The following is a 21,302-nucleotide window of genomic DNA, read 5'->3' as shown; positions in this document are numbered from 1 at the left end:
TAGGACAGTTAGGACAGGGCTCAAATATGCAGTGCCACCTTTTATGATGAGAATATTTTTTAACCCCTCCACCCCCAACTCCCCCCTGCCTTCCATCACACACAGATTCATATTTGTTTCCAACCTCCACTGGAATATGTTATAAACATTGTACTGTTCCTACAAAACTGCAACTACTTATTGAACACACACACACACACACACACACAAAAGTAAAACCTTATTACAAGTGGCATGCTTTATGTATATCATTAAAATGCCCTACTGTGTCCCCAAACCCAGCAATAGCTTCACACCATTGGAACTACAGGGTTAGGGTAATGTCAGGGTTGGGATTAGGGTACGAGTTGGGATAAGGTTAAAGTTCGAGTTATGGTGGGGTTAGGTTTAAGTTAGAGTATGGGTTAAGGTTAGGAACAGGCTTAGGCTGGAAATAGTTATGGCTAATGTTAGGGCAAACCTCCACAATATGAACGTCAATGTAATGCCCAACATGAAAACAATACCTCTGTGTGTGATTAGGTTTTTATTCTTTGGAAAATAGAATTAAAGTTAGGGTTAAATTTAGGCTTTGGTTACTGAGGTAAAGTTTGCTTTAAACACTGAAATCTAAGATTAAAATTTAGATAAAGATTGAGATTTATTTGAGTTTTAGCTTACTGGGATTTTTAGGTAATGATTTAAGCGTCGTTGGGTCCTAACAGGCTAGAGAAACACTCAACATTGTATGTGTTTGTGAACTGGTCTTTGCTACCCCTATGGGGACCCAGTGTCCTTACAATGAGAGGAAACAAATTAATTTAAACAAGTGAAGAATTGGGTGCTCACATAAAATTATTCACTAAAAACATTTCCACCAAATATTAACAAAACGTAGGGGTTAGGGGTTTGGGTCCAGATTTAGTATTACATGCCTATGGAAGTCCTCACAAGTGTGGTGAAACTAGATAGTGTGTGTGTTGGTGGGTGTGTGTGCGTGTGCGCGCTTGAGGTGAGGGTGTATAAAAGCAGCTCCTCAGGTAGCTCAGGTGGAATCTTAAGTTCGTTGCTCAGCTTCAATCTTCTGCTCACACAGGAACAGGTGAGTAAACACACACTGATTCTTTTCTCTCAGGCTGGGACTGTGCATCACAGCATACTGTGTCAGTTTGTTTAGCTCTTTGTGAGGACAAAATATTGTCCAGTGACTCTAGATATTCTGAAAGTTCTATAGATATGTGGGATAATTATAATCTGAAATATATCCAGAGTACTCTGCATGTCTAGGTCTATGTCTAGTTAATGAGACCTTGTTAGGAGAGCATAACATGTTTTGTAGCTAGGAAAACATGGAGATATTTAATTAAAAAATTTTAATATTTATTCTTAAGCAGGATTAAAATGTTTCTTTAAATCTTCTCTTTGATCTTGAGGAAATCCAGAACTGTTTGATTTATCTTACAGTAACTGCTTTGGATTTAATTACAACAAAGTAACAGTGAATTTCTGTAAATTTACGTAATTGTTGGAAAGTTCAGGAGAAATCTGGAGCCAATGTACTCTCCACAACCAAAAGTCTGGACTCCTGAAAGGATCACTTTAGACTTGGCCTCTACTCTACTCCAGACTTTATAGTGTTGGACACTGACTGCTTTCCGACATATGTACAAGGTCAGGTAGTAATGCTGGATGATTCATTTGGAATCACAAAAGCCAGAACAACTCCTGTCAACGATATACAATCACTCCAGAAAACGCAGTTCCACTGCTGCGTAAGTCAGTGCTGGGGGTCTTTACACCCTTAGAATGATAAAATAAGGGATAGTATGTCTGTGGTTTTATTAGCATTTAGATGATAAATCAAGTAAAGACAGACTTTTGGAATCCAAGCGAAATGTAGAGCAAAGACAGGTATCTAAACTAGCAGATGGATTAGTGTGTGGTTGTGGGCTGATAATCCAGCTCTCAGATGAATAGAGGAGATGAAAAGTATGTACATTTGATCTGGTCCTTACACCCTGCGCATCTGGGTGAGAGTAAACTGATCCATCACATGCTGAAGAATCATCCAGATGATAAGGAGCTCAAGGTTTTGAAACTCTTATTCATGTGCTGGTGACTGGGGTCTGTAGGTGGAGTGTGTTGGAGTAGAGGAATAGATTAGAGCAGTTCTGGAAATACCCAGGTGATTTGTCCAGTATAAGACCTGCATATATTTGCTCAGTATGTACTTGAACAGAACAAAAGACAAAGCTGAGGATGGTCAAAAGACAGGTAATGTACTGGGGCAATGTACAGGGTTTAGGCCGAATCAGTGTACAGGGATTAGGCTGGTGCAGTGTACTGGGTTTAGACTGGAGCAGTGTAATGGGTTTAGACAGGATTGGTGTACTGGGTTTAGACTGGAGCAGTGTACTGGGTTTAGACTGGAGCAGTGTACTGGGTTTAGACTGGTGCCGTATACTGGTTTTAGACTGGAGCAGTGTAATGGGTTTAGACAGGATTGGTGTACTGGGTTTAGACTGGAGCAGTGTACTGGGTTTAGACAGGATTGGTGTACTGGTTTTTAGACTGGAGCAGTGTAATGGGTTTAGACAGGACTGGTGTACTGGGTTTAGACTGGAGCAGTGTACTGGGTTTAGACAGGATTGGTGTACTGGTTTTTAGACTGGAGCAGTGTACTGGGTTTAGACAGGATTGGTGTACTGGGTTTAGACTGGAGCAGTGTACTGGGTTTAGACAGGATTGGTGTACTGGTTTTTAGACTGGAGCAGTGTAATGGGTTTAGACAGGATTGGTGTACTGGGTTTAGACTGGAGCTATATACTGGTTTTTGACTGGAGCAGTGTACTGGGTTTAGACTGGAGCAGTGTACTGGGTTTAGACTGGAGCTATATACTGGTTTTAGACTGGAGCAGTGTACTGGGTTTAGACTGGAGCTATATACTGGTTTTAGACTGGAGCAGTGTACTGGGTTTAGACTGGAGCTATATACTGGTTTTAGACTGGAGCAGTGTACTGGGTTTAGACTGGACTGGTGTACTGGGTTTAGACTGGAGCCGTGTACTGGTTTTAGACTGGAGCAGTGTACTGGGTTTAGACTGGACTGGTGTACTGGGTTTAGACTGGAGCCGTGTACTGGGTTTAGACTGGAGCTATATACTGGTTTTAGACTGGAGCAGTGTACTGGGTTTAGACTGGACTGGTGTACTGGTTTTACACTGGAGCAGTGTATTGGGTTTAGATCTGAGTGGTGTACTGGTTTTAGACTGGAGAAGTGTGTTCTTCTTAGGAAAACTCCTGCTGGGAAATACATTTTTTGGTTACACTCCGCAGTGAGGTAAAGTAGACGTGTGACTGATGTGAAACCTGCCCAGGACAATGGCTTAAAAATGTCAGTTACCTTCATAAGAACAATTCACATTTAAAAGCTTTCAGAGTAACATTTCTGAAAGGGAAAAAGCTCTTCAGTGTTAATGAAACTCAGGAGGAGGAAAGCTTTTATTTTGAAGTAATTTTTGATTGTTTTTATTGTTTATTCCTCTAAAAATGATTTTATTTAATCGGACTGGATTTTTCACAGTGTTTTCTTTTTCCATGTTGTAGGCAATGGCACCACGGCCAGAGCTCGGCAGTGACCCTGCGGTTTCCCCACCGGAACTCGGTCTGTCCATCACCAGTGACTACTCTCCTACTCCTCTTTCTTTCCTTTCATACCTTCCTTCTTCTCCCGATCTTCCTTTCTTTTCCTCCTGTTTTTCTTAACCCTGTTAAACCCTCCTTTCCTTTTCACTCTTTACATTAGTTTTTTTTCCCCCTCAAACTTTCTAATATTCCTTCCCTCTTCTAATTTGCCTCTCCTAGTATCTTCTCCTCTTTTCCATTTCTTTCTTCTACTGATTCTTTTCATCATTTACCTCTTCTTTCATCATTCTCCTTATATTGCTTTACTCTCATTTCTTTTCCTTTTTTTCTTTTGCTTTTTATTTCTTCTTTATTCTTCCATATATTCTTTCTTCCTTCCTCTAATCATTTTGTGTGTGTGTGTGTGTGTGTGTGTGTGTGTGTGTGTGTGTGTGATTTGCTGGTTGTTGTACAGATGGTAAGGACAGTAAAGACTCAGTATGTAAAGACTCTGTGGTGTTACCTGCGTACTCCACTGTTGCGCTGGTCGACCCCGAGCCGGATGCTTTCGACCCATGGCAGCTTCCCGCGTTACAGGACACTGGGCTGAAGTGGTCAGGTGAGCTGAGTCCAGGGATCAATCTGCTGGAAATATGTGAGCTGACCACACTCAAAATACTCAATTCTTTGTCTTTTTGTTTGGGTCCATGCAGATCTGGACACGAAGGGTAAAATTCTCCGGGTGGTGACCTCGTTTGTTAAAGGAGCTCTCCTGCTGGGATTCCTCTACATGTTTGTCTGCTCCCTGGACGTCCTGAGCTCTGCCTTTCAACTTGTTGGAGGTATGTTTTGGGAACCAAGTCTTTTGAATGCAGTTATCTTTTGGCTTATTATTTTTTAAAGACAGTGTAATATTACATAACCTCATCATTAGCATCTACATGTTATTACATCATTTCAAACTCAATTTTCATTGTTGATATGGCACTGTACCAGCTCTATTTAAGATCCACCCCTCACCCTTAAGCATCAAATCATGCTTTTCTCAAGCTGAGTATCAACACAGTAGAACTTGGCTCCAAATCAATCCTCAAACTCCTCCCCTTACTCTCCACACTGATGATGTAGCTTCTTTCCTCTTTTGTTCATAATCTGCTTGTCATTCTAAATTCAACTCTTTTGTACAATGATATTCATTCATAGTCTGTAAAAACATATCCAGTTCAGGGTCGCGGTGGGTCCGGAGCTGACCCAGCATCATTGGGCACAAGGCAGGAACACACCCAGGAGGAGGCGCCAGTCCTTCACAGAGCAACACACACTCCCACATTCACTCACACACACTTACACCTAGGGACACTTTTGAGTCGCCAATTTTAACCTCCAACGTGTGTTTTTGGACCATGGGAGTAAACACACTTGGACATGGAGAGAACAGCAAACTTGAGCCCACAGCCTCCAGGTCCCTGAGAGATGTGTGACTGTGACACTTGATGATTTACAGTTTACAATCCGTTCACATTTTTATCAAAAGTATTATCAAAAAATTATTTAAGCGTGATTTAATCTTTCACATTTATGACATTTTAGCACCTATTTTGTATTATATTTGCAAATAAAAAAATAAATACGTGAAATCGTGCAATGTATATGTTTTACATTTTTATACAGGATCAAAAATTAACAGTGATATTTTGCAAAAAAGTGGTTTGTGTATTTTGCAAAAGCCTGTTCTCATAAACATAGAAAGTGTACAGATCATGCATTTGAGCACAAACTGTACAGTGGCTCCTACAAAAAAATAATAAAACGGTGTGTATCTCCTGAGATCAATTATTAATACAGATAATACAAAGGTCATAACTATAAAACTGTGTCTTTTAAGCGATAACATATGCATTGTAGTAAAGTGTGCTGCTGTTCCTGATATCTGTGCCCCTCAAGGCCAAGAGTTAATGTGCAGAGATGCTGGAACATCCTTGTTATGATGTCTGAAAGCGAGGAGGGTGACACAAGGTATGCTCATTGTGTGTGTATGTGCTTCTTCACAGGGAAGGCTGCTGGTGATATCTTCCAGGACAATGTGGTGTTGTCTAACCCTGTGGCAGGGCTGGTCATTGGAGTGCTGGTCACTGTGCTGGTGCAGAGCTCCAGCACATCGTCATCTATCGTGGTCAGCATGGTGTCTTCTGGATGTGAGTTAACCACAACATAGTCATTATTATACTCTACTTTTCAAAAGGTTTGTTGTATTAGTCATATTTAGGAGTGAGAGACCTCATGGAAATGACTTGTACCTGAGTCACTCATTCACTGTACTAATATATTATTTGCCTCATATACTCGCTGATTCCAAACTTTGGAATAGTGCTGAATAAACAAGTGTCAGAGTCACAGACTCCCTTTCATTCATTTATAAGGCTTTATTGTGTGTATTTCTAAGTGCTGGTTCTGTTCCGTAGTGCTGGATGTTCGATCAGCAGTGCCCATTATCATGGGTGCCAACATTGGCACGTCTGTCACCAACACCATTGTAGCAGTCATGCAGGCAGGAGACCGCAATGAGTTTCGCAGGTAATACATCCTTCACACTATTGCTGTAGTAAACTTAACACTGATGATTAGAAGTCCTTAGTCAAACTGTAAGCCACATATTATGTAGAGGTTGATAATATTACCACAATGCCCAACATTTTATTGCCTTCTTTTATGCTGCTATTAAACTTAAGAACCCAATTACACCACTCCACCAACCAGTTCCTGGTGTTCTCTTACACATGGCATAGGGCATGCTGACCTTAAGCCATGTGCTCCAGAGGGCCTCATTTTATTCCTTGCACACGATCAAATATTTGGTTCATTTATAAAGAACCTGTTGGTTCACCTTGTAGATGTAAAGTCAGAGACAGTGGCTCATCTGTTGCTGCAGTTTGTGTTGCTTGTGGAATCATTCATCAGTGGTCACTAGACATTGCCCACAGCACAGAGTTGGATGGATGTTTTTGGTCAGTAGTCTATTCTCAGTCCAGCAGTGACACTGAGGTGTTGTTTGATGCAGTTCTACAAATGCAGCACAAAGTCAGTGTTACTGTAGTGCTGAGAATAATGATCTGTGGTGGTTTTGTGGTGGCCCTCTCTGTTGAAGAGCAGGATGCCAGGTGTCTAACAGATGACCTACCCTCTGTAACTGGAGAGTTAAGTGTAAAGCAGAGCTTTAAATGGGCAATGAGTGTTGAACCAAGTGGTGATTTTAAAGTTGATGAAATAATGCTGATTGTTGTGTAGTGAATTGAGTTGTGTGAGATTTGACAGAAAGCACAAGAAAAGCAGTACATCTTTAACAACCGTATTCCTGGGTTTCTGTGTTTCAGGGCGTTCGCTGGAGCAACTGTTCATGACTTTTTTAACTGGCTATCCGTGTTGGTGCTGCTTCCTCTGGAGGCGGCCACTGGTGTTCTGTACAAACTGACCAAACTAGTCATTGATTCTTTCAACATCCAAACCGGCCAGGACGCCCCAGACCTGCTCAAAGTCATCACTAAACCCCTCACCAAGAACATCATTGAGGTGAGGGAGCAGAGGAGCTAGTAAATAAGTAGTGTATTGACACATATGAAATTTATTTATGCTTCTGACTGTCCACACTAAGTCATGAGTGAATGTAATTAAAGGAATTAGAATCTCATCTCACTCTGTTATTCCACTCATTTGCATTTCAACAATATTCTCTGTGCTGGAAGTTTTGTCTTGTGACACATTCCTCTGTCTTCTGTCCTCACAGTTGGACAGCTCTGTGATCAGCGACATTGCCATTGGAGACCCCAGTGCCCGCAACAAGAGCCTAATCAAAATATGGTGCAAAAAGGAGAAATATACGGTGAGGAATTAGAATCCTAAAAAGCACACATCAGTACACATCTTTCCTTATTTTCCTTAAATTCTTTGGGAAAAAAAATATTGGGAAAATATTTACCACCACAGTGGGAGATAAGTACATATTCTGTGCAATGGCTCCATTATCTCGAGTTAGATTTTTCTTTCCTGTTAATATATAACATCTCTTGTCAACAGTGAAGTCACTTCTGAGGATTGCATTTTCAGCTCTGAGACACTGATAAAGATATATACAGATTTGAAAAGTCATTCTAACACATTCCAAAAATATCAGAAGGGCCTCTATTCTATTAGTCAGGGTTTCTCTTTGAGATTACGGGTCACAGAGCCAAATTTACTCATTCAAATTGGTGTTTAGACAGGATTTTACACTGTACACGCTATTGTCAGTGTCCATAGTAAATATTTTTGTAGATTTTGGCACTAATGGCTTTCTTTTCTGTTTCAGGAACTGACGAATGTCACAGTGCCCGGAGAAGCGAACTGCACCATCGGTGCCCTCTGTTGGGTGGATGGCAACGAGACATGGACAGAGAAGAACATAACAGAAACCATCAATATAGCAAAATGTGAGTGAGCTGTATTCAAGTCAGGGTTTTGTGAGAATCACTGGAGGTGCAGTGTGTCATTACAGCTTCACAATATGCATCCTCCTCATCTCCACATGCACACCTTAGACCCAAATCCTTAGACCACAGCAGTAACCACTGAACCACTGGCCACTCTGCTACGGGGACAATGGCCTTCTTTCATTGCTGTATGATTCAGCAAACATTCCCTCACCAGATTCTTCCACAATCTTGCCTGCTCAATGGATCTATTCTTCTGAGTGGGTGGGTCTATCTGGAGCCTTCAAAACCAGACAAAGAGATCCAGCCAATGGAGTAGGAATGCTTAGTCTCCAGGGTCACATTTGGGTAATCAGAAAGACCACGTGGGTCAACTGACTTGTGCTCAGGTTTGATGGTGGAATTTCAGCCTGGTTATGCTTCGCTGGTGTGGCAGGACTTAAAAGCATTCTGTGGCCTTTCAGCTACTGAAGATTGTTCCTTGTTCAGAGGAAAATGGCTTCACAGCTTCCTGTACTTCAAGCCTGTTGCTTGGGTTCCCGCTAATGGAATGTAGTGCAAAAACACATTTTCTGCTAATTCCTACCTTCTAAAGAAAGTACAGTCAACACATCTCTCAACAAGAATGAGTAATGTGTAAATACACATATGCCCACATACTAGCCTACTAGCATTAGATTGATCAATCCCAGTGGTCAAATACTGTTCCCTTTACATTTGCCTAATATCTGACTGAGGTTTACTCCTGTTCTTGCTCTCGTCCTCCAGGCAATCATATGTTTATGAATGCAAATCTTCCCGACCTGGCTGTGGGGCTGATTCTTTTGGCTCTGTCTCTGCTGGTGTTGTGTACCTGCCTCATCCTCATCGTCAAGCTGCTGAATTCAATGCTCAAAGGCCAGGTGGCTGTTGTCATCAAGAAAGTGCTCAACACAGGTGAGCCAACAGCTGTATCTAAACTGTAAAATAAAAATAACACTTTGAAATAACTACAAAACTATGAAATGAACCAACACCATGATTCATGGGCATTTAATGTTAACTTCATCAATTCAAGTGGGACATTTTTTATTCTGAAATAAACTGTGGAAAAACGTATTGGTTTTTCTAATATAATAAATGGGACCATAAATATATTTATTATTGTTAAAAATAGATCCCCTCTTGCTGTTTAAAAAAAACTATTAGAGAAATCAAAGGCAGTATAACTTACTAAGAAAAAGCTTGTTTTACTATACTATGCTGTATTACACTACCATGTACTATATGATACTATACTACACTATAATATTCAATCATATAATATGCTATGTTGTATACTATGCTATACTATACTGCTATGCTATGCTATGCTACGCTAAGCTACGCTACACTACACTACACTATACTATACTATACTATACTATTCTATACTATACTATACTAAGTTATAATATATTAAAACTCACTTGCAACTGTGTTTGACCAGCCAATAAGCATCTCATTACTATCAAGACAAGGCTTGTATCTCCAAAAAGAACCTAAGTATAGAAGGAAAGATTTCATGCAACAACATATTTTTCTGATACATTTTGGACATCATCTGTTTCCTTGTTTATTGTGAAATATTGGAAACTGGAATTTTAAATGATACAACAACAACTTAAATAAAAACAAATACCTATAAATACAGTATTTCATACAGACAGTGAAGAAATTTAGTGTGGAGATTAAATTGCTATGTTTTTGTTCAGGTGTCGTTTAATAGCTTTTGTTATCTTGTTTCTGTGGCTGCTTGACCTAGAGCATGCATCCCATATTTACCACTATATTAAAACCTGACATTCCACGAAATGGAATTAGTTACCACATTCCTTTGGTAAACAGTCATTACGGCTAAACCCTCTTGCTTTTTTGTCACAGCACATTGTGTTTTTGGAGATAAAGCTGTCATTAACCAAGGCCAGCTTCAAAGAAATCATTATAGTGGTGTCATTTCAGGCGCTCTGTCATTTTTCCTACTATCACTATTCACTGTGTGTGAGTGTGTGTGTCCTGTCATATGATAGTCAGTGCAGGTCCTCAGTCCTGCTTTCTGATGAGCTGAACAGGTACAAAAACTTTAGGCCTGGTGCTCTCTCTTCCTGTGTTGTGTGCTTATACGTACCCACACTTTAGTCGACAGAGAGAGCCCAGGTACACTACACTGTACAGGAAGAGTGTGAAATACATCGGCACCTGTTTTATTCATTGCATCTAATTTGGGGAATTTTTGGAGCCTCTGTGAAATGTGATGACTACATCATCCTGATTAATTTTATGGTGAATTTTTCAGAGGAACTCATTATTTATCAGATTTTATGCTTATTTCTTCATGTGGCTTATTATGCACTTGATTTCTTAGCGAGCACACTCACCCTTACACAGTGAATAGCACATCTTACTGATCATGACTTTGTTTTGTTTGTGGGGGAGAGTAGTCATAGCTCATGTTTGAGAAGTGTTATCATTGTTTTGCTGAGTAACATTACTGGAATCCTCTTTGTAGATTTCCCCTTTCCATTCACCTGGGTGACTGGTTATCTGGCTATCTTAGTGGGAGCAGGAATGACCTTCATTGTCCAGAGCAGCTCTGTCTTCACCTCTGCAATTACGCCACTCGTTGGTGAGTATGGGCTACAACTCTGTATCTTCTCTGCCGTGAGAAAGCTTTTCATTTCTGTTGGTTTAATCATTAGAAGACATTCATATGGTGAAGTCACTGCAATGTTGTGTGACAGTGATATTTATTCATGGGAAATAATCATGTCATCATGTCCATTTCAACATTTCATTCCAAATGTCTACATGCAAGAAATTTCCCATTTGATTTATGATTCCTTGTATTGTTCAGTAAGCAGGAGTTTTGTTTTTTCGCTTGTTTAGGTATTGGTGTTATTAGCATTGAGCGAGCCTATCCTCTCACTCTTGGCTCCAACATTGGGACAACAACGACTGCTATACTCGCTGCATTGGCAAGCCCAGGAGATACACTTGCCAACTCACTGCAGGTCAGTACCCTGAGCTTATTACATTAAATATAGTGAATTTAGCAGCTGGGGAGCGTTTGGGGGGTTAATATGGCCCATGAATGAAGTTCATACACCTTGTACATGAACCAAGAGTTTGTGTCAACTTTGTCCCCCCTATTACTAAGGTAACGGTCTGTGATCTTTTGAAAATAGAAATCTTAGACCATTGCTGTGCAGACTTGATTGTTTATTCACCTACAATATTAGGTCAGGTTCTCATGTTGGTTGATTAGCATAGTGACCTTTGTTTTCTGATGAGTGTTGTCTCTTTCCAGATCTCACTGTGCCATTTCTTCTTCAACATCTTTGGAATTCTCCTGTGGTATCCCATCCCTTTCACCCGTTTGCCCATCCGACTGGCCAAAGCTCTGGGTGACCGAACGGCTAAATACCGCTGGTTTGCAATCATCTACCTGATACTGTGCTTCTTCATCATGCCGCTGCTGGTCCTGGGACTGTCCATTGCAGGCTGGCAGGTTCTGGTGGGGGTCGGCGTTCCTGTGGTGACCCTGTTGGTCATCGTGTTGGTGATCAACATCATGCAGTCACGCTGCCCACGCTTCCTAATTCCTGTCATGCGCAACTGGGACTTCCTGCCCAAGCCGCTGCACTCTCTGAAGCCGTGGGACCGTGTGGTGACCAGTGCCATGGCTTTCTGTGGCTCACACTGCTGCTGCTGCTGTAAATGCTGCAAGAAAGAGGGCGGAGAGATAGAGGAAGGAATGGAGACCAAGAAGGGGCTAGAAATGTATGACAATCCTGCACTGTGTGTGGAGGATGAGAAGATCCAGGTCCAAACAGTGTCTGGAACACATTTGTAGCTTATAGTAATATAGTGTTTTATATAAGGCTAAGTATGTAGTTTTAATTTAATGTCATGCTGAAAGGGATTGAAAGAAGCTGGCTACTCTGTTCTTCTGTGTCTTTGGTGTTATGCACTGGTTATCAGATGGTTCCTCTGAGATAATGAGAGAACCAGTGGTGACTGGATGTAGCCCCAAAGGATCCCACTGTATCTTACTTATACCTGTTTATCTGCCCTTTTCCAACTCTTCAGAAACTTTTTGAAAATGTTTCCACAGTTACACAAAGCTCTGAATTGGCAAACTGTCATTTAAACATCTTTCTAGCCTTCTTATAACACCAGTATGTATTAGGTCTCCATGTCAGGTCTCATGTAAAATGAAAATGCACATTACATTCCATTCTCCTCTTTAAAAATAATATTGAAAAAAATGTTTTTTTGTTCATGTAAAACTATTTAAAGAATTATATTTTTGAATATGTGTAAAGAATAAATTGTGCAAAGTCTTAAGTGAAGATTGCTAAGTAATACATGAAATGTTTGTCCTGTTTGATAAGCAAATGTATTTACAATATTTTATGAACCTGGTGACCTCTGGACTAGGATCACTGTAGACTGTCTGTGTTTACTGTATATATGAATATTACAGCAGTCAGAACTGTAAATTTTAGCTTGTAAATAAATATTTAAAAAAGCTGAATGTTGACGGTGTGTGGGTGTATTTCCATGTGTGTGCTCATGGGTGGAGAGCGTGGATGAATATTGGTGGGTGGATGTAGATGGAGTAGATGTGTAGGTGTGGGTGGTGTGGGGGATTTAGAAGAGGTGGGTGTTGGTGATGTGAGGGGTGGGGGTATGCTGGGTCTAGGTGGATTTAGGTTGGTGTGTGTAATGGGGTTTGGGTGTGGATGGGAGTATGAATGAGGCGTGGTCGGTGGTGTCTGTGGGTGTGGTTGCGGATATGAAGTTAATGCTGGCTAATATTGAAAAAATAACACCCATAAACATTAAGCAGGTCCCAATTGAATATGCATCAGTGAAAGCTGAGCTTAATCACTGATGTGTTGATCTGTAGGTTCCCCATTTGTAAGAAACATGTAGGAGGGTGTTCTCTGTAATGAACAAATCAACTGAAGTTTCCAACTCTTATCTGTTCAAAGCAAGCCACTCCCGAAGCAAAATGACAAAACTTCACACATTTCCTATTTGCAAATACACACATGAAACTCCATTGTTACAGTATATGACAGTAAGCTCCTTTGTGTTCACTCAAGTATGTGTTCACTCAAGTAAATGTCTGAATTTACATCACGACATATATCACCCTTCTGCAACAATGTGTCTTTACACGTTAGTTTTGGATTTTCAAAGAAATCAAAGCAAACATTTCACTGCCCAGTCAAGTTTATCCAAATCCTGGGTCTGGCTCTCTGACAAGCTCTCGTAACTGAATACAGTACTATGGGATACATGTGTGAAATATGTTTCTAGTAAAATTTGTCAATATTACACATTTCCCAGAAGCAGTGTTTGATGTGTAAAATGAAGTTAAAATGTGTCGGCTGGAAAGTTATTTGTTCTAGCAAAAGGCTTAAAATATGTCGTTTTTGCGTTGAACTTTTTTAGCCTTTGTTAAGAACTAAGACGGAAGTGTTGCCTCCCTCACTCAACCAATTTTCTCATATCTTATCATTTGTTATTTGATCGCACAGGCTTAGGACATCACTCTTGAGGTTTGCCGGCTTTATGAGGAGCCTATCAGTGGATATCTGATGTCCTCACAAGTGATTTTCCAGAGAAGAACTTTGCTCTTATGATGCAAACATGGCATTTTTAGAATGGTGGGTTCACTTAAAATGAAAGACAGCAACCAAATATTTCTCTTGACTTGCACGGTATATGATAATAACGTGCCTAGAAGGTTGTGTTGTGTCCTCATTCACCTTCTGTCATGGGATGCGTCCCATTTGTTTACTATGTGTATTAATCTTAATAATATGGCTTTGGCAGGTTAGTACACAAAGATATTACTCTGTTTCCTATTAACAGGAAGTGATTAAGCGTTGCTATGCCAACATATGTCAACATGTGCCTGGTTTTCCTGCTGCACTTGCTTCGCTGTCTACCATATTTTTTAAACTACCAAATGTGAGTAAAATCCTGCCTTTCCATTTTAGATTGCACTGTGGGGACAATAGTGTTCTTCCACAACATTCTCAAAACTTTACTAGTTTTAAGAATGCATTGTGAATATTTAGACATTTTTACAACAGCCCATACCATGTACTCAGAAAGTAACTACAACTTATGGAAGTAAGAAACTGACATACACATGGTGTCTCCACTCTGAGGATCCTGGGCCTATAAAGGGTTCAGTCCTGCTCTGAATCCTCTCTGGCTCCACCCATTCATTTTCTCCCACACACATGAACTCATTCCTGACCTGGCTTTGTTAATCTTCTCCTGTTTCTCTGTCATGCTGACCATTGTTTTCGGAATTTTGATAATGGATTTGCCCTTGTAGCTGCTGCCTACCAGTGATTTGACTCCAGTCTGTTTTGACTATGATTATTTGCCAGCCCGTAATAAAGGTACTCAGCACTTGCAGCCTGACAACATGCCTCAAGTGTTACACCCCCCCCAACTGATTCTCTAAAAGAAAGATAATACTCTGTCTCATCTCTTTGCTTACTCAGATACTGAATTATGCAGAAATTTAAAAAAATCTATGCAATTCCCCCTTTAACTCTGTCATAGTCCATTTAGAGCTGTGAGTAATTTAAAAGCTTTTCTATGCTGAAATTTAGTCTGTTTCCAAATATTACACAGATAATAGCATATATAATAAATAACATTGAATTACATTCATTAATTCAACACATACTGAAGCGGTCATCATTCGCAAGGTGACACTCATTCACGCACTCACACCTTTGCACACTTTTGAGTAGCCAACCCTCCTACCAATGTGTGGTTTTTTATTGGACTGTGGTAGGAAAGAGTTGAAAATGGAGGAAACCCATGCGGACACAGAGAGAACACTCCAAGCTGCTCATAGACAGTCACCAGGAGCAGGGCTCGAACCCACAGCTACAGCACTCTGGAGCTGTGTGAGAGTGACACTACATGTTGCACATTTAATTACATGAGAAAAAAAGTTTTTATACAAATAAATGAGTTCTCTGGCTTACAGTTGTTAAAGGGAATTGAATCGGTTATATGTAGTAATTATATTATGTAGTAAATATACGTAGTATGAACTAACAAGTATGGAAAGTTGCTGTCAATGTTAGAGATCATGATAAACAACTTCAGTGTTTCTATTTTAATTGTGTTTACACTTCACTCAAGGCCTTCTTCCTGCTGAGTCTGTAACTCACATGATTCCAACTGGTACAGTAAACCTGATATCACTTACTGTAAATCTGAAATCAATACTATCAGAACTGCCATCAAAGTCGAGTTCTTTTTTATTAGTCATCAAACGATTTAGTGCCATAAAGCTTTGAGGCTTCTGTTTTAATAGAGTGGGTGAGAGATAGATAGAGAGAGTGAGAGAGAGAGAGAGAGAGAGAGAGAGAGATGCCATCTACCATCTAAGCAAACTGGCATTAGCCTATCGACCCGTAGATACTGTACTTTCCAGAATTAATGCCAAGTTGGCAATTTCTCTCTGATCTTTATTGGTGTATCAATAATTTACCTTCACACATGCTATTATGCTATTACACAAGTTATGACCCATGTTACTCTTTAAAAACCTTGAGTTTATTAGTGTGCATTACTAGCAAGCAAGATACGACTAGCTAATTTTAACTTACTTATAAGTTAATGTAACTAATATAACTACCATGCAATAACAGGGCTGTCAGGTTAGTAACATTTTAGATTCAATTCAACACAATTCAATTCATCTTTATTTTCATTACACCATTACAGAGTTGTACAATATGATGAAACACTGCCAGGCTAAATTTCCAGTGCAGTGAAACAGACAAAAAACCAACGGCAAAGGCTAGGACTGACACTAAATGCAGAATATAGAATGTGTGAAGTCAGCAGGTATAGGTAGAAATACATATATATCAGGTAAGAGTTTGTGTTCACAGTATGTGAACAGTGTAAAGGGTCAAGTTAAATTCATAAAGTGTACAGTACGGGTAATGAGCATAGCAGCTAATATATTGATGTTGTTAAGTATGTATTAGGTATATATTAAGTGTGGACAGTATCAACATCGTAGGGCAGAGTGCCAAGTGCGTACAGTCCTGGGAGCTGGTGGAGCTCAGTGAGTAGATTTGCTAAGTAACTTTGGGGGGTAGGTGTGGGTTTAACAGCTTGTGGATAAAAGCTGTTCTTGAATCTGATGATTTTGGCTCTGATATCTCTTTCCAGAAGTCAGAGGTTGAAACTGAAATTGGCCTGTGGGAGGGCAGCTATAGTGACTGTGATACAGCTGCTCAGTATGCTTTCCACAGTGGACTGGTAGACGTTTGCAGAGCAGCTGTTGAGGCAGGTTGACTCTTCGTAGTTCAGGACGAAGTGGCTGTATTGTTGGGACTCTGTATTGTGAGATCCTCAGCTATGTGGACACCAAGTAACTTGAAGCTGCTCTTTTCTTTATGATGGTGTTGGAGCCACGTTTTGCAATGCAGTCATAGGTATATAATGTGTAGAGCATGGGTGAAAGGATGCAGCCTTGTGGAAGGGAGAAGTGGGGTCACCCATCCTGACAGACTGTGGTCTGCAGGTGAGGAAGACTCTTATTCCAAGAGTGTTCAGTTTGGAGACTAGTCTGGATGGGATGATGGTATTGAAGGTAGATACATAGATAACTATTTATCTAACCCATAAGCTCAGGTTGCTTAAGTATAGCTCATTAGAACATTGTAGATAACTTTTTGTTAACTCATTGGACGACTCTAGCTATCTAACTCCAGCTAGCTAACCCATTAGACAATTCTATATGGCTTACTACTCTGTATTAACTGGCTGGTGTCGGGCTAGTTTACGTACTAAATAACTTAAGTTAGCCGACTCATCAGACAGCACAACCTGCATAAGTGTAGCCAGCTAGCTGATTAGACAACTAAAACTACACTACATAGCTGGTGCTTCTGGCTAATAACTTATAAGATAGGTCTATATATCTAACTACATTTAGATATCTAAATTTATCTACAAATCTCTAGCTTGCTAACTCAATAGATGGCTAGCTCTGGGTACATAAGTCCAGCTAGCTAATGTATTAGATAACTCTAGCTAACTTTCAAAATGTTTACCTCCTTGTTCATAGAGATCATATGCAATGGAGCTGCAGAAAATAGCTTGGTGAAAAAAATAGAGTTGGTTGACATCTACTATACTTATATCCAATTATTCAATTAACCCAGAAGTGTTTCGACCTGTACCACCTGAATGAGCTAGCCCGAGCAGAGGTCAGTTACAAGTGTCAGATTTTAAATAGCCTGTTGAGGGATAAAGAAATGTTAGAAAGTGGTCATGTGGTAAAAACAAATGGCTGTTTTGGTAAATAAATAAACCTAAATGCTACATGGGGCCTTAGGGGTGAAATAACATGTGCAATGATAATGACTTGGACTTTTGTTTTCGGAATAGGTGATTTTGAGGCCTATTTAAGTGAGACAATGTGAGAGACGCCAGGTGTAATCTCGCTTTTTAATAACTCACCTATTGGAGCCTAGAGCAGATCATGCCTGGGCAGAGTGAGAGGCTCATAAACACACAGGCCACTGAGTTCAAATATTGCCATATTCATTTATATCAGTAGAACCTCTTTTAAATTAATAAGTAATTTTAAATATCGTTTTCTGCGTTTGAGGAGACCCAGCTCATCTTTTGAAATCCTGCAGCTCAGTAAAGTGTGATTTGTGGATAATTTTTAATTAAAGTGCCTTGTGTTTTTAATATTCTTCAAAATCTTGGGGAAACAGAAGCTCTGTTAGTTAAGTTTGCACCTTGTTGGCTTTTGTTCAACTGAATTTTTTATTTTAACTTCAATAAACCAAGTTAAACTGCTATTTGCTTCATACAAGTTTTAGTTTGAAAGTCAATATATTTTGAACAATACATTTGATATTTTATAAAATCTAATTGTTTTACATTGCATTAAAAAAAATTTCAACATTTTCCTGTAAAGGTAGTAATATGGAAATATTCATTCATTGTCTGTAAGCGCTTATCCAGTTCAGGATCGCGGTGGGTCCGGAGCCTACCCGGAATCACTGGGGGAACACACCCTGGAGGGGGCGCCAGTCCTTCACAGGGCGACACACACACATTCAGTCGCCAACACTCTTGAGTTGCCAATCCACCTACCAATGTGTGTTTTTGGACTGTGAGAGGAAACCGGAGCACCCAGAGGAAACTCACGCAGACACAGAGAGAACACACCAACTCCTCACAGACAGTCACCCGGAGCAGGACTTGAACCCACATCCTCCAGGTCCCTGGAGCTATGTGACACTGACACTACCTGCTGCACCACTGTATCGCCTCATATGGCAATATTATTATTTTAAAATGTTCTACAAGGTATCCTTATGTTATTTTAGTTTCTGTTGGGGTAACTGGGGTCCTGGGTTCAAGTCTTGCCCCGGGTCCCAATCTTTAAAGATTTGATGTGTTCTCCCTGTATCTATGTGGGTTTCCTCCCACAGTCCAAAGTCCATTGGTTGTCTGAAACTGTCTAAGTAAACGAGTGAATGTGTGGTGCCTCATGTCAAACTGGCGTGCAGTCCAGAGTGTGTTCTTGCCTTGTGCCAAATGATTCTAGGTGGGCTATAGACCCACCACAACTCTGATCAGAATGAAGCACTTACAGAGGTTAAATGAATGAGTGTTGTTAGTTAGCTGCTTAAAAATATACACGGACATGCGTTTAAAATGAAAAACAATAACTGAAATAACAAAAATGACAGAAAGTGCATCAGTAGAATTATTGTTTTTTTGGTGGAAATTGTCTTATGTTGTTGGATGCTTTTCATACAACAGCTGTTTTTAATATCTGTAAAAAATGCTGCAATATTAATGCTAGACGTCTGCAAAGTCAGCAGAATTAAGATCAAAGCTACTGCAGCCTGAGTGTCACTTGGTGACAGCGTGTGTTTGGGGGTCAGTTATGAATTTTCTACACTTACAGTGAATCACTGGGTCGGAATTATTTCAAAAATGCTTAGCAATGGTCAGTGAATCAGGTTATGTTTTAGGGACAGAGCGTTTAGAGTGGACGACACCAAGAAAAAGTGTTCTTGTTGTGCAAAAGCTAAGACTTAAATGACTGTTATTGTCCTTGAGCGAGCCCTTTACGGACAAAAATAGTAGTTATACGTGTTTTTCTGTGTCACCTCAAAGGCAAATTACAGGCACTCATGCAGATATGGTTATGGCCGGACTCTGGGGAGGAAGAGTGTTTTGAAAAGGCCTGGTTCTCTCTCTCTCTCTATCTATCTTCCCCCTTCCTCTTACTTTTTCTCTCTCTATTTCTGTGCCCTGTCTTTCACTCTTCATCCTTCTTTTACCTTGTTGCTTTCCTCCCCAATTTTCTTCCCCCTCTTACACTCTCATATCCTCCCCTTGCTCTGTTTTTTTTCTCCTGGTACTTCTTTCTAGTTCTGTGTCTCTTCCCACTGTTCCCCATCTGTCAGGCCCCCATCTCTACCTTGCTCCCTCCCTTACCCCTCCTTCTTACTCTCACTCTTTTGCATTCTCTCTCTCTCTCCTGCTTTCTCACACCCCCATCTCTCTCTCTCTCTCTCTCTCTCTCTCTCTCTCTCTCTCAACAACCACAGCTTCAGAATAAAGTGAGGTAAGAGACCAGCTCTTGAAGGATGATGTGTTCCCTCCCATTTATTTTTCCTTGAATCAAGTCAGCACTGATATAGCACAATAACCATCTTTATGTGGACAAAACAACAACAAAAACACAAAGCCTTATTATTATTGTGCAGCAGTGTTTGGATGGGGTTGAGGGCAACCCAGGCCTGAACTTTATTACAGTAAATGCAGCATTCTGTCACATCAACATTCTGTCGTAGCTGCTGCATTTAAGGCCAACAACATGACGACTGTGAAGAAAACACTGTGACGTATAACATATGTGGCAGCTATTTATTTGCTACAATATTCATCTAATAACGCTCATTTATTATTCATGACAATTTACATATTAGATTATCTTACAACAAGAAACAAAAGCAGATTTATTAGTCGTGATCAATAACTCCTATTGTCTTATGTTTATGGTGTAGAGTTCCTGGTCTGCCGTGTGGACAGCATTGTTCTTATTCACTACACTAACCAGCCACATGAATTACATACATTTCAGAAACAGAGAAATAAAATGAACTAAAATAAAAATATAGTATAAATTGCATGTTAATGGAATAAAACATCTTCAGCCACAGTGAACTGCACATGGCCAAGATCATTTAATTCTTCTGAAGCCTTTGCATGTCACAGTTTGAAATACACTACAGGAAAAGCCCCTCGGTTAGGGATGGTGACCAAAGCCCTCCTTATGCGCCCCCTGTAGGTTGCTGGTTACTGCACAAAGGAAACTATTACCAAAGCTTTGGCGCCCTCTTGTGGTAAAGTAGGATCTACACACGTTTCAATTCCTTAGTCAAAGCTGTAAAGTTTAAACTTCAGGTTTTCTGAGTTAACTGTATTCTTTACTCTGTGGTCTATTGGACTCATTCCAGACTGGACTTGATTAAATGTCCAAATGAATTAAACATTATGGTAATATTAGCTTGGGTGGCATGGTGGTGCAGAAGGTAGGTGTCGCAGTCATACAGCTCCGGGGGCCTGGAGGTTGTGGGTTCGAGTCCTGCTCCGGGTGACTGTCTGTGAGGAGTGTGGTGTGTTCTCCCTGTGTCTGTGTGGGTTTCCTCCGGGTGACTGTCTGTGAGGAGTGTGGTGTGTTCTCCCTGTGTCTGCCTGGGTTTCCTCCGGGTGACTGTCTGTGAGGAGTTTGGTGTGTTCTCCGTGTCTGCGTGGGTTTCCTCTGGGTGACTGTCTGTGAGGAGTGTGGTGTGTTCTCCCTGTGTCTGTGTGGGTTTCCTCCGGGTGACTGTCTGTGAGGAGTGTTCTCCCTGTGTCTGCCTGGGTTTCCTCCGGGTGACTGTCTGTGAGGAGTTTGGTGTGTTCTCCCTGTGTCTGCGTGGGTTTCCTCTGGGTGACTGTCTGTGAGGAGTGTGGTGTGTTCTCCCTGTGTCTGCGTGGGTTTCCTCTGGGTGACTGTCTGTGAGGAGTGTGGTGTGTTCTCCCTGTGTCCGTGTGGGTTTCCTCTGGGTGACTGTCTGTGAGAAGTTTGGTGTGTTCTCTCTGTGTCAGCGTGGGTTTCCTCCGGGTGACTGT

At 40.6% G+C, this 21,302-nt stretch overlaps 1 protein-coding gene across 2 annotated transcripts; it reads left to right on the top strand.

The window, feature by feature from the left end:
• The first annotated feature begins 3,531 nt into the window (after positions 1 to 3,531).
• slc34a2b (solute carrier family 34 member 2b) lies at positions 3,532 to 11,950 on the top strand. Of its 2 annotated transcripts, none has more exons than XM_066671801.1 (12): positions 3,532 to 3,643; positions 4,079 to 4,222; positions 4,317 to 4,445; positions 5,655 to 5,798; positions 6,066 to 6,177; positions 6,975 to 7,170; positions 7,385 to 7,480; positions 7,946 to 8,066; positions 8,835 to 9,002; positions 10,594 to 10,710; positions 10,971 to 11,095; positions 11,392 to 11,950. In XM_066671801.1, exons 1-12 carry the CDS (start codon positions 3,589 to 3,591, stop codon positions 11,935 to 11,937), a joined length of 1,953 nt encoding a protein of 650 aa, XP_066527898.1. In that variant the 5' UTR covers positions 3,532 to 3,588; the 3' UTR covers positions 11,938 to 11,950. The 2 variants fall into 2 exon arrangements, with proteins under 2 accessions (XP_066527898.1, XP_066527899.1); XM_066671802.1 differs by having other exon boundaries at positions 3,589 to 3,643; positions 4,097 to 4,222.
• The last annotated feature ends 9,352 nt before the right edge of the window (positions 11,951 to 21,302 follow it).

The sequence above is a fragment of the Hoplias malabaricus genome, chromosome 5, assembly GCF_029633855.1.
Source record: "Hoplias malabaricus isolate fHopMal1 chromosome 5, fHopMal1.hap1, whole genome shotgun sequence".
NCBI classification, from domain to species: Eukaryota; Metazoa; Chordata; class Actinopteri; order Characiformes; family Erythrinidae; genus Hoplias; species Hoplias malabaricus.
The sequence above is the reverse complement of the archived record's forward strand: the minus strand, read 5'-3'. Positions and strand labels throughout refer to the sequence as shown.